We start from the raw sequence: 14028 nt of genomic DNA, 5'->3' as shown, positions 1-14028 counted from the left end.
GCATGTAGGTCTTAACTCGTAATTCCTGGAAAGGGAAAACAGATATCTAATTTCCTCCCCTCCTCAAGATCTTTGCACCACAGAAAGCAGCACAGTGCTGTTGTTATGCCCCTGTCAGAATTGGAATCTGAGGGAGAGGCCAAGCAGCTGACAGGGAATGGGAGTGTGGCTCTAGTGGCTGTGGAAGAAACTGGGGAAGGGCAAAGTCTGGCTGGGCAGAGCAGGGGAGAGGTAGAGCAAAGGAGAGGGAATTCAGATGAAGATCCAGAGCCACCCCCTCTTTATCCAGGAAGGAACAGAGAAAGGAGCAACGTGAGTTGCGTAGCTTATGGGGGAGGAAAGGGCCCTGATTCCCTTCATTAGCTGCAGCTGGGAACACAGTGTTTAAAAAGGGAGATTGCTCACACCAACTTGTTGGAAGCAAATTGTGAGTTATCTTTTATTGTCGAGGCTGATCTGGGTTCCTGGCATCTTCCCAACTGTGTGTGTTTTGTTGGCCTTTGAAGTCTGCAATTCCTTCTCCTGCCCCATCCAGTTAATTGCTGCAGTGTGGTTTGTGTGGATTTTTATTTACAGTTTATATGTACTTTGTTTTTGGACTGAATTTCCTCCCCTTAAATAAAGACTGTTCTTGGGAGAGTTCTTTTCTCCAGCCAAAGGTAACTGGACACTGGGGGCAAAGTTGGAGGTGCTAAAGGGACTTTTCTTACTTATGTGACTGTGTTGCCTTGGTGCCACACTCCAGGTCATCACAGCCATAGACAAGTGCATAGCTTAATGGAGTCAAAGCTTCAATACCACCATCCGTTTAGTCCACATCTCAATTCCAGCACAACTAATTAGAGGCATACATCACTGCCAACACAGGCTCCCCAACTAATGTGAGCAAAAAGCTCACCTTAATTTATAGTACCCAGTTTACATTAAAGAGAAGTCTCAAATTGTCACCCTGGTATGGTTGCTTTCCAAAGAAAGGTGTTTTTTGGAGAAGGAAAGAAGGAGCATTGAGCTATGCAATCCTTACATCTGCATTTGGAAATTTGAGGGAGTCTCATTGTATTTCCAGCTGTTTTGGTAGCAGTAGACGGCATGCACAAAAGAGAAGGAACTGCACCCAAGGACTCCACACCACTATGGCAACAGAAAAATATTGACATGATAATGGTTCACAGAAAACATACCTTAATCCAGAAAAAAAAATATTTTTTTGATCCCACTGCTCTTCCTAACTGACTTCCCTTTACAATTACTATCTTAGCTTAAGGAAAAAGTGAGCCACCTAATTTTTGTAGTCCTTAGAGCAGTGGTGACTAACCCTTTTGGGCTCCTGTGCCAAAATTTTGCGTGCACTCTCTCGTGATCACGTGCCAGCACCCAGAAGGCAATGCGCATGCCCCCCCCACACCCCCTGTGCCCCCTGCAATCTCCCCCCACTGTCCCTTTACCTGCACTGCACCTCCCAGCTGGTTTTCGGCCCATTTGAGGCCTTTTTCAGCTTCCCAGAGGCTTGAGAAAAGCTTCTGCAGGCTTTGCAGGCTGAAAAATGGACCCGTTTCATCACTTCCGGTATTTCTGGAAATACAGGAAGTGACAAAAGTGGGCCTATTTTGGGGCCTGCAAAGGCTTTCCTCAAGCCTCTGGGAGGCCAAAAAAGACCTCAAACAGGCAGAAAATCAGCTGTGAGGCACGCACATGTTCAGTGAGGTAAGTTTGCCTGCGCTGCGTGTGCCAGCACAAATGGTTCTGCATGCCACCTGTGACAGGTGTGCAATAGGTTCACCATCACGGCTTTACAGCAATCATTCCAGTTAAGAACAGAAGGTTAACTAGTGACATGTTTAGAAATAAAACCAGACTTCATTTAACCAGCAACGTAACAAGGATTATATAAATTTATTCTTTCATGTAACATTTGATTAGTTTGAAATCCTCCTTTTGTAAATGTTTAATTCCATAGTTTATTTATTTATTTACCTTTTTAAAAAAAATCACTAAAAAGGATCGCATCCCTCCCCAAATACAATCTGTATCTGCTCTATATTTACAGATAACTGGTCGCTATAAAGGCACAAAATTTTAAAATGAATGCTTCGGTATTCTTTGTGCATTAATACAATACTGACAATACTGAATGTTGCGTTGCCATTTTTTTCTCCTCTCGTGGAATCCAAATGAGTAACAAAATTTGTTTTCCCAGTGTGATATGTGGAGGGGTGGGGTGTCTTTGTGGAAGGCTGGGCCTCTTATTAATTTTATATCTCAGACATTCTTCGCTTCAGTATAGACCACTGCAGCTTAAATGCGTCTTCCAAGGGTATTGCTATCGAAGCATTCGGCCATTTGAGTTCAAACTGGGGGGAAAAAAAATATCATGACACAAAATCCACGAGAGAGAGAGAGAGAAAAAAAATCTCCAGTGGGATATATTGTGGGTTAGGTCTCAGTGTAAACCAAAAGACTCAACTGAATCACTCTGGCACAGATTAAACAAAGTTAGTTTTCCACATGAGGTAAAATGCTTCACCTCCTGAGGTCCTGAACCTCTTAACATAAGGGCTGTGCTTCACAACACAATGTGGAGTCTCCCACTGAAGGGAGCAACCACCATAAAACACGCCATGTTCTTTGAAAATATCAGGACCTCCATTTTGTACAAATTGACAGGACAGACTGTGTTTCAAAAGGAAAAAAAATTGGTTTCCTGAATAATGCACAACTCCGGATTGAGAAAAAGCACTCATTGTGCTCCTCTGGCCCTGTTTGTTTCCAAAATCCGAGAAATATCAGCAGCTATTCCAGCAGGAGTGAGAGCCTGTTGAGATGTCATAGGTTGTGATTAAAATGAATTCTGAAGTATAACTGATTATTATTTCTTAATTCTAACTAAGTTCTCACCTTTCTAATCTTCCCTTTGTGTTGGTGGCTCCTTCATGACAGAAATGAAATATATCCACAAAAAGTGTCAGAACTCTTCCTCACCTCTATGTTGCATGTATGTGTGTGTGTATGTGTGTGTGTATGTGTGTGTGTGTGTACATACACACACACACACATACATACACATACACACACACACACACACACACACACACACCCCACCACCACCATGATAATTGTTAATGCCTTTCTGAAGAGTGGTTTGCCTCCACCCTAAAGAGTTTGTACATTGTACATAAATAAAAAAAGAAAAATTACAGTACAAGTAATTCACAATATATGCAATGGGAATGTTGCTTTTCTTCTATTAATAAATTTGCATTCAGAAACATCATTTTGCATCACTGAGAGGCACTTCATTTCATCCTTCATAAATTTATACCAAATCATTTGACAGAGACAGTATAATTGGATTTCTAGACCTTTTCCAGGATAGGTACATAACTGTTTGCCTTACCAAGACATCATACGAACTCTTCGCTCAAATACAGAGTTTTGGAAGTAGCCCAACTCAAAACCTTTGTGGCAGATAATCATGGGCTTAAGTCAAGGAGGCAGATGTCATAATCTGACAAGCTCTTAAATGGGGGTATGGAGAATCAGGTCAGCAACATCCCTTAGGGCAGGGGTCTCCAACCCTGGCAATGTTATGCCTGGCAGACTTCAACTCCCAGAATTCCCCAGCCAGCAAACAAACCTGACTGCGGAATTCTGGGAGTTGAAGTCTGCCAGGCTTAACGTTGCCAAGGTTGGAGACCCCTGCCTTAGGGAACAGATGCAAGTGTGCTGTCTTTGTCAAATTTCTGCTCTGTCAAATGAACGAAGGGCCTGGAGATCCGCTTCATGATCCATTTCCAAATCTCTACCCTAAACGCTTTAGTGGATCACTTTAATTTCTTATGCGCTCTAAGTGTACAGGTTCTAAAAATAAGACATTTGCTATAAATAAAGTGTCCTTTAGTGGTAGTTTATACTAAAAATAGTCCTTGGTTTGAGATAATCATTAAAATCAGGTTTAGCATTGAAGGCAGCAGCTAACTAGGATTAGCGATGGCAACACAACTCTGTTTTTGGTCTTTCCCTGCTTGGTTTGCAGTGTTGCAAATACTTCTCAAGACTTTCTTCTCAAGGAGGTTGGAGACTCCTCTCTTCATAGATCTGATTCAGGGAAAATTCCCTACACTTGTCTAAAGAAAACCATCATCCTCTACATTTCAACTCGCTAGTACCATTTATGGGGGAGGGTAAGCCTTTTCACCTGGAGTGGGAATGCACCTGGCAAACATTGGTTTAGCGCCACTACGGTAACCTTTTTGTCTTCCCCCGTGGAAATTATAGAGGAAAGTAATAAAAATTTCCACAGGAAAAGCAATCCGAACACATAAAGTGCAGAAAGACCTCTAATAATTATTAAGCAGTACCAGAAATTTCTTTGATAAAAACTCATAAGCAATGACCCCTTCTGGCATTCCTGCCCATCACTCTCCATTCAAAAATAGTAAAAAAAAAAAATTCATTCAGTGCATACAATATAGTTATTATAAGTCATAAAATACTAAACAACTCCCACCCCACCCCCAATATTATTGCAAATTCTGTCCAATCTACAAGAGTTAAAGGCGAATATCCACATTTGGTGTGTGGAAAGACAGACAAATGTTCTTTCTTTCTTTCGGCACAGGAAGTTGTGCAAAAGAAGACGACTTTGGTCCTTGGTACCTAAACTCCCAAGTGCAGAGGGTGATGTGCAGTGGTGATGGATGGTCCACAGGATTGTCATGTCCGTGGAGTTGTGCAGTCAATGGTGGAAGCCTCATGCTCCTGCTACCAACGGCCGCTCACGCTGGCAATGTCCGAATGGTATTGATGAGACAGCCGCCCGCTAGCGCCGCCTTCCAGAAACGAGGCTCGGACATTAGAGGGGTCAAAGAGTTTTCTTCGGTTTTTGTTCAGTTCTGCATAGGGGGTGGGGCGGGGGTGAAGAGGGGAGAGAAGAGAAGCTTCCCTTCAAAATCTGGACACCAGATACAATCTCAGCAGGAGACATTTTTTTACTATTTCATAGTGCGGGGAAACTGAGTCCAATCAAATGCAATATGTCCCTGTCAGGTGCAAGCAATAGCAATGGCACTTAGTGTCAACTTTGGAAGATATATTGACACCAGGCACTTCCACACTGCCACCTTCTTGAGCCTGGGAAAATGGGAGGGGGGGAATTTCTTGGAGTGTATGTGGTTAGACATAATAGCATTCTTCTTCTAAATCAAGGTCATGTTATTTCTGCACCTGTTGAAGAGGACGTCTCAAGTTGGGACAGATGGTGATTGGGGCATGTGATGCAATGATGGGTGCAGATGGATTTGTAAATTTTTACTTATTGCAAGGAAACCCAGAACTTTCAAATTTGGAATTCCCCAGATGTGCCAGTTCACTACTCTAATAAAAGGAACCTTTGAGAAGATGTCTGTCTTGGAGTTATTTGTTGGAGTGGAGGTTTTCTGAAATGCTGACACTCAGACTGATACTTCGCAATGCCTTATAGCCCTATCTGAGCAGTTTGCAATATTGCCCCCAACAATCTGGGGTCTTCATTTTACCAATCTCGGAAGGAAGGAAGGCTGAGTCAACCTTGAACTGGTCAGGATCGAACTCCTGGCAGTGGGCAGAGACAGCTTTGCAATATTGCATTCCTACCATTGGGTCACTATGGCTCATCCCGCCAGATTCTCTGTAGTTCTCAACGAAAACCACTTGTGAATAGGAGAAGCTTTATTGCACCTGTGTTACAAGTATCTCACCAGAGTGACTGCATTCCCTTGGGAATGGTCACAGGAGGCTTCCGGGATTCTGGGGGAGCTCAGACCTGTGCCACTTCCTGCGATGCAAAGACTCCAAGCTTGGCCCCTCCTTAACACCTCCCTCCTTTCTAGCTGGAGATTCTACCACAATACCTACCTCAGATCTAAAATAATTTAGGATAGATTTGGATTAGAAAAGGGAATAGATCCATCACAGGTCTTTTGAGATGATTGCTTGGTTAATTATGGGTTGAAAATAAGAGATGTATCAAGCTGCTGATTTCAGAGCAGGTTGCTAGCACATGAGACATACCTGGCTATCTTCAAGGGGAACCTATAAAGACATGGGGCTTTGTAGGTTCCCCTTATGGGGTTTTCCATGTCCCTGAATATAAACTATTATAGATGTTAACCTCAAGGTAGAAACCAAACATCAGGAAGCTGTTTGTTACAATCTTATGGTAGGCGAAACCTAGTAAATTTCCTAACTTCGCCTACCAGAAATAACTCCCATGGAAATCAATGGATCTCACATTGAAAGATACACATGATTGGACTTATGAGAAGAGAGAGATTAAGGCTGGCAGGATAAGGGTGGACAAGAATATAACTATACACAGGGGTAACCTTGAGTTTCTGAAAAGAGACATTCCATATCCTGTGTTATGAGAGTAGCTCCGTCAAGGAAACGAAGGGAAAAGAGAATTCTTACAAACTGCACAAGGTAGTGGTTTTTCTTTACCTGAGATTGCAAGAAGCATTTTCCTTCGTGCACCAAAAGTGGTAATTCCAAGCTCTTTCAGATCCTGATCTGTCAGAGTGAGGAACGTCTGAAGATCAATCTAGGAGAAACCACAACACCACACTCTTTAAGATGCTCTTCCACTGAGAGGGCAGAGGACTTTTGTGGGAGAACATTCTGCTGAATATATTTTGTATATATTTGGTTACAAAGGACCGAAGCGAAACCATTTTTTTTCAGTTCCTGGTAATTACGACTATTAATAACATCCCAAGCGTTAAAAAAATCAAATGAGCAACATTTTTATACCAAATGCAACTTATTATTTGACAGCCTAAATAAATACTAGAAGAGGATTTAGAAGGATTCACCAGATGAATCACCTTGGAATTCTTCATGGCATAGAATTCCTTCAAATCCCGTTTGGTGAGTCATAAAAAATTGGCTGCCAGAACAATTCAAAAGATATTACTTGTGTTCTAAAATTAGTTTATATATATTGTTTATAATTTTTATATATATTAGCTTATAATCATATCTGGATCTTTTCCGAGTGGTTGCCAGTGAATTAGTATATGCTATTTTCTGAAAGACAATCATCCCTTTTAGCTATTTGTGGCAGTTTCTGAACAAATTTTAAAACTACTGAGCCATTATTGGTAATTTATGCCCACAAAAAAATAATTTGTTTGTTATATTAGTATTGCAAAATATTAGATAAATGCATTTCTCTTTGGAACAGTGATATTTAAAAGTTAAGGAAATCGTATCAGATGAAAAACATATAACATATTTATTCTGGCATGTTTGTGTGCAAACACTGCAAACACACAGAAGCAAGGATCAGTATACACGAACACATACTTGTGACTCACATGTTTGCATGTATGTTTGCATAAGTTTCAACTACCTCTATCGGTGAACACAACTTTGCATCTATACAACTGAGTGAATTAACACACAGCATGAGGATTCACAGGAAATTCCATACTTTTTCTGCAGTCCTGTCAAGCTATCCCATTCTGATCATTTTTTGATGGCCATTAGTCTTATATATTTGCTTTTATTTATTTATTAAATTTATTGACTGCCTGTCTTATCACAAGGTAACTCTGGGTGGTTGTTCTTCACTCCATCACTTGCCTTCCTGCTCTGAGTAGCATTTTCCAAGTAGTGAGTTATGGCTTTGATAACATCCAAATCAGACTCCCATTCCCTCCACAGAGAGCTAATTTTTAGGTATGATTACAAACAATGGAAATTGGTTTGAGAATGCAGAACTGGTTCTCTGAACACAGCACTTCAAAAATATCGAGGCATGAAGCTAGCTATTCCAATTGCCAAGGAATGAATCTTGGGTTATCAATGAAAGTGCAACAGATGGGAGCCATTTTGTTTGCAAAGCAATCAAAATAGTCTACAACAGGGGTCTTCAAACTCAACAGCTTTAAGACTTATGGACTTCAACTCCCAGAATTCCTCCTCCAGTCATGTTAGCTCAGGAATTCTGGGAGTTGAAGTCCACAAGTCTTAAACTTGCCAAGTTTGTAGACCCTTGGTCTACAAGGAACCACGACCAACACCCCCAAGCCTTTCACAAACACTGACCTCTTGTTGCTGAAATATGTCTGTGTATTTACCCAGGCCCAGTTTGCTGAATAATTCAGGTAGGTCAGATCCTTTAAAGAGACTGTTCAGGTTACAGCCATTGCTTCCAATCAGGGAAGAGATGCAATCCATGTAGTTGCTACTGCTGAGATAATGCTCACCTAGAAGTTCAAGAGACAATAAGTTTCTAGTTAGGTTCAGTTCGCTTTAGGCTGGAGGAGCCTCTTCAACGGCTTACATTCCGGTACTTGCGATTGTCACGAAGTACTGAACTGAATCTCTAAAGGAGAATATTTATAGATCAGTGTTGAAATGAGAGATCCTTGGTGCCTTCTGAGCTTGCTTGTTTTCTTGCAGATGTTTCATTATCCTAACTAGGTAACATCATCAGTGATCACTGATGATGTTACCTAGTTAGGGTAATTAAATGTCTGCAAAAAAAACCAAGCAAGCTCAGTGAGCCCCAAGGACCTCTCAACTGAATATCTGCCTGCTGTTGAATTACCAAGCTTTTACATCTTTGTTTTCAAGGAAATAGAACACAAGTATCGGTCAGGGTAAGGCAAAAATTACATGCCACCCCAAATATGGGAGACGCTGCTTTGGAGCACCCCAACCACTTCCATCTCTTGTGATGTGACTTGGGAGAATAAAACCATACGACGACATTTGGACATGGAGAAGAAGAAACAAAGTCACCGCGGGGAAGAAATGTGACACCAAGCCATGATTGTCACCAACTTTCTAATGTTTCTAATAGTATGTAGCAGAATTAGGGGCGGCACAATAGCAGTATTCTAGAATTTGAGGGAAGAGAAGGGTCAAATGCTACAAAGGACAGAGGGCAGAACAAGAAACAATGGTTGGAAACTCATCAAAGAGAGAAGCAACCTAGAATTAAGGAGAAACTTCTTGATAGTGAGAGCAATCAACCAGTGGAACAGAAGTTGCCTTCAGAAATTGTGGGTGCTCCATCACTGGAGGTTTTCAAGAAGAGACTAGACAGCCACTTATCTGAAATAGTATAGCTTTCCTGCTTGAGCAGGGGGCTAGACTAGAAGACCTCCCGGTTCCCTTTCAGTTCTATTCTATTCTAATAGCCTGTCATTGACAATTATAGCTTGATGCAACTAACTGACCTTAGTCTAAACCAGGGGTGACAAACTCAAGGCCCAGGGGCCGGATTCGGCCTGCAGTGCCTCTGCCAGGGAAAACAGGGCTCCATTTTCCCTGGCAGAGGGTTGCAGGAGTCTGTTGTAGCTGAAAATGGAGCTTGAGAGCCCATTTTTTCTGGCAGAGCACAGGCACCCCCTACATGAGTGACATCGAGCTGGCCACGCCCACCCTGGCCCTACAAGGTCAAACACAACCCTCAATAAAATGTGGCCCTCAATAAAATCAAGTTTGATGCCCCTGGTCTAAACCCAAGCTGGGGTTTATTCAACTCAGTGGCTCTGCATGAGAACTCTGACCTAACCCAGCAAGGATAAATCCTTACTTGACTTCTGTTTCCGTTTAGGGCTCCCGATGGAAGGAACGAAGTCGCCTGGAGCAGTTGAACTAATGCCGTTGTGATCTCTCCAGTTGTCAGAATCGCTCCCGCTCCCCAGGTGTTCCCGGCTGTTGGATCGGGAGAGAGACATGGAGGAACCCTGTAAAGAAGTCAGCAGGAAGAGGTGTGACTGGGAGAGATGGGGATACTCTCCACTTGGCTCTACTCAAGGGCATGATGTCAACAGTGCAGCCCATTAGCTTCAATTAATGAGTAATATTTTGTTTAAAAGATATTATTGTCAGAGAAGTTTTAAGTACCTTAGGTAAAGGAATACGCAAATAAAGAATTAATTTGTTAATTCTTAATTAATTAATAAATTTGTTAATTAATTTGATTAGCAACACTCAGTACTGTCAAATTAATTTTACCTTGTGGCACACTGGGTCCTACTATATTGTCCCAATTCAGACTGATCCTTTTTTGAAACCAGCGTTTCTAAGACTGAACATTCTGAAAACAACCCAAGGCAAGCAGGAAAAAACAAAGGAATAGATGGTTTTTGTTTTTTAAAAATTATTTTTTTCCCACATGTTTCAAGTTGTAGGAAAAACAACGGATGGCCGAGTCTCTTAAAAAAAAACAGCTTACAGAGCAGAGAACTCAGGCTGTGGTTTGATCCTGGGGTGACAGCCAAGTGACTCAGATACAGTCTACACACACACACACACACACACACACACACACACACACAAACACACACACACTGTGTGTGTGTGTTCACTAATAAACTCCTAAGGAGAAAGAGAGAAATGTTCAAAAAATAACATGAAACTCAGATATTTATGGAATAAACAAAATACAATGAATTAAATTTGCCTCCCACAAGCAGAAAAACATGTTAACGCAATCTGCAGTTTCACAGAGGCCTTGAGGGGTCATGCAAAGGACACCTTTGTCAGAGCCTTCCTGTCATGCCCCTGTCAGAATCTGATTTGGAGGGGTAGGCCGAGCAGCTGACAGGGAGTGGGAGTGTGGCTCCGTGGCTGTGGAAGAAACTGGGGAAGGGCAAAGGCCGGCTGGGCAGAGCAGAGGAGAGGTAGAGCAAAGGAGAGGGAATTTGGTGGACGATCCAGGCCCACCCCCTCTTCATCCTAGGGAAAGCAGGGAGGAATGGAGAAAAAAAGCAACATGAGTTGCGTGGCTTACGGGGGAGGAAAGGGCCCTGATTCCCTTCGTTAGCTGAAGCTGGGAACACAGTGTTTAAAAAGGGAAATTGCGGGTAGCAAACTGTTGAGAGCAAATTGTGAATTTTTGTGAAGTATTGTCAAGGCTTATCTGTGCTCCTGGCATCTTCCCAAGTTTGTGTTTGGCTGGGCTTTCAAGTCTGCAATTCCTTCTCCTGCCCTGTCCAGCTAATTGCTGCAGTGTGGTTTGTGTGGATTTTTATTTACAGTTTGTATGTACTTTGTTTTCAGACTGAATTTCCTCCCCTTAAATAAAGACTGTTCTTGGGAGAGGTTTTTTTCTCCAGCCAAAGGTAACTGGACATTGGGGGCAAAGTTGGAGGTATTAAAGGGACTTTTCTTACTTATGTGACTGTGTTGCCTTTGTGCCATATCCCAGGTCATCACAGACCTTGGAAGTTCTAGCAGCAAAACTTTATAGATTAACAGAGTTGGAAGGGACCTAGAAGGTCATCTAGTCCAACCCCCACTACCCAAGCAAGAGACCCTACGCCATTCCTGACAGAGGGCAATCCTCAGACACAACCTGCTCAAAGTTCAGACCAAACGCTCCAATGTCTTCTTTTTTGTATGCCTATCCCACCCTAAAGTTGTGCATACCTCATAAGTGGTCGACATCGACGGTTTGTAGGCTACGTGGTTGGCCCTTCTCAGTTCCTTAATGGTTTCGGCCGGCATCGATTTGGAGAAGCCCAGCCCACTCCAGGTGTTGGTGGGTGTCCTCACTTCCGTAACAACTGGCTTTTTCAGCATAGCTTTAAGGGGGCAGGAAGCATATTTATGAGCATCGGTACCTTTTTTCTTTTTCATAAAAGGCAGCCAAAATTCTTTTGGCAGTGGATGCTCAGATGCAGAAAATCTTCCACTCTCCGCTTTGACTGCTTTCCAAATATTTTAAACATCCTATTTCAGTTTGCATTTCTGAGCACACAGCAAGAGAGGATTATGCTTAATATGTGGTGTGGCCTTGAGCACATATACGTATTTCTACATGTGTACATATTGCGTACATACAGTATTTACTCACAGAAAGCACATTAATTCCTATAAATTACATTAAGGTTAAGCTTGGAGGATATCAATGTTTTTATAAAGCTAAAAGAGTCGTTCTAAAGTTTCAGGAGATGGAAAAGAGAAACCTGAAATCTTTGGAAGTAGAAGAAACCTTTTTTTAAAAAAAAAAAGCGGTAAAGCTTTACAAAGGTAGAATGTGGCAAGACGGAGCAGCTGCATTGAAAAAAAGGGAAGTAAGCCGATAATCTTTTGTTATTGTTTTATTTCTTATCTCAATTTCAAGGGAGAAGTAGAGAGCAAGCCCAAAAGCATGGGAGAAAGCTACCAAGCAAATATTTGATGGGAGGATTTTGCTAGCCGAGAACAGGATGAATAAAGGATGAATCTCTGTGTTATAAAAATGGAAGAAGTCATGTGTTTAGACCAAAAATAACCCCACTCCCTTTTCTATAACAAAGTACTTAAAATCTGCATCTTTCTGCGTGCCCAATAAAGAAGGCTACCTGCTCATGTTTGATGGCTGAAGATCAGAAAAGAAAGCAGAAAAGCTAAGGATCTGTTAGAAGCCTTAAGGCATCTGTCAGAAGCCATAAGGACATCAGAATGGCATCAAATGACCAGCAAGACTGGCAAAACTTTGCCCAAATATGAACCCCGAATGCTGGAAGTGCAAAAATAAACAAGGTACCTTCTTTCACATGTGGTGGTCCTGCACTAAAGCAAAAGAATACTGGAATAAAATTAGAATATGGTTGCAAGAAATTACTGGATTTCAAATAGAATGTAAGCCTGAAATGTTTTGCTAGGGATAATCAGAGGAACATCTAAAAAAGAAGTTGAATACCTCATAATACACATTCTAACAGCAGTGATAATAATCTATGCCCAAAGTTGGAAATTAGATAGCACTCCTGCAGACAGTATCATAAAGAAAATTATGGATTGTGCAGAAATGGCAAAACTCACATTCGAATTACAAGAGAGGGAAGAGAGGGAAAACTATACAGTCTGAAAAAAATGGTACAATTTGGTTGGATGATAGAACAGCAAGAATAAAAAATAATACAAACAAATAAATTTATATATAAATATATAGGTAGCTAGTTAACAAAAACTGGGAAAGTAGATGTCAAAACATTGTAAAAATTGTACCGTGTTTCTCACAAAATAAGGCCGGGCCTTATTTTTTTTTTACCCCCCCCCCCCAAAAAACGGCTAGGCCATCTTTTTGGGGGTGACTTAATTTCCTCCCCCACCTAGAGCGGCCCATATGCACATACCTCGCCACGAGGCCGCTTCTATCGTCCGACAAAAGCTCCCCGAAGGCAGAGTCCCCAGCTGCTTCAGGGCGTGGCGTGGCGTGGCTGCCCATGTCCCCTCGCCTTTAGGCAGTCTCTTTTGGATGATGGAAGCTCCCCATGTGCAGTCACCAGCCACTTCGATCGGCTGGTAGAAGCGGCCTTGGGGAGAGCACACACACACACATGCTCCCCTCGCCGCGAGGCCACTTCTATCAGCAGACAAAAGCTCCCTTGAAGGCAGAGTCCCCAGCTGCTTCAGGGCATGGCGTGGCTGCCCATGTCCCCTCAAACTTTAGGCAGTCTCTTTCGGGTGATGGAAGCTCCCCAAATGCATTCACCAGCCACTTCGATCGGCCGGTAAAAGTGGCCTCGGGGCGAGGGGAGTGTGTGTGTGTGCTTGCCCCGAGGCCGCTTCTACCGGCTGATCGAAGTGGCCGGTGACTGCACTTGGGGAGCTTCCATCGCCCGAAAGAGACTGCCCTAAAGGTGAGGGGACACGGGTAGCCATGCCACGCCCTGAAGCGGCTGGGGACTCTGCCTTCGGGGAGCTTCTATCGGCTATCGGGGTATTCTAGCCTAGGCTACCTGCAGGGCACTCCTAAAGGCAAGTTTTCTCCCCACCCCCACCACCCTTCCCCCGCCCATTTCTCTTCACCTCGTGTAGTTCTAACGAACGATGTGAGAAATGGCGGGGAAACGCATGGTTTAAATAGGCCTAAATTTTGGGGGTGGGGCTTAATTTCACCTCATGCCTAGAAATCATGCTGGGCCTTCCCATTGGTGGAGGCCATATTGTTGGAGAAACACGGTATTTGTGTTGTTTTGTTGTGTTGTTTTATATTTGTGTTGTTTTTAATTGTGTAAAATTCAATAAAATTTTATGTTTTTT

General features: G+C 42.5%; 1 protein-coding gene across 2 annotated transcripts in view; it reads right to left on the bottom strand.

The window, feature by feature from the left end:
• Nucleotides 1-1870: 1870 nt before the first annotated feature.
• The window catches only part of BICC1 (BicC family RNA binding protein 1), a 125302-nt gene continuing 113144 nt past the window's right edge, over nt 1871-14028 (bottom strand). For both annotated transcript variants that reach the window (XM_087932253.1, XM_026710995.2), the window contains exons 17-21: nt 11425-11579; nt 9584-9737; nt 8086-8246; nt 6478-6577; nt 1871-4892 (exon numbers count right to left, since the gene is read on the bottom strand). In XM_087932253.1, coding sequence (XP_087788379.1) covers nt 4762-4892; nt 6478-6577; nt 8086-8246; nt 9584-9737; nt 11425-11579 — 701 coding nt within the window. In that variant the 3' untranslated portion in view covers nt 1871-4761. The remainder of the gene's footprint in view (nt 4893-6477; nt 6578-8085; nt 8247-9583; nt 9738-11424; nt 11580-14028) is intronic.

This window comes from Pseudonaja textilis, chromosome 4 (assembly GCF_049901715.1).
Source record: "Pseudonaja textilis isolate UNSWEBS1 chromosome 4, rPseTex1.2, whole genome shotgun sequence".
Taxonomy (NCBI): domain Eukaryota; kingdom Metazoa; phylum Chordata; class Lepidosauria; order Squamata; family Elapidae; genus Pseudonaja; species Pseudonaja textilis.
This window is presented reverse-complemented; position numbering and strand designations above follow the sequence as displayed.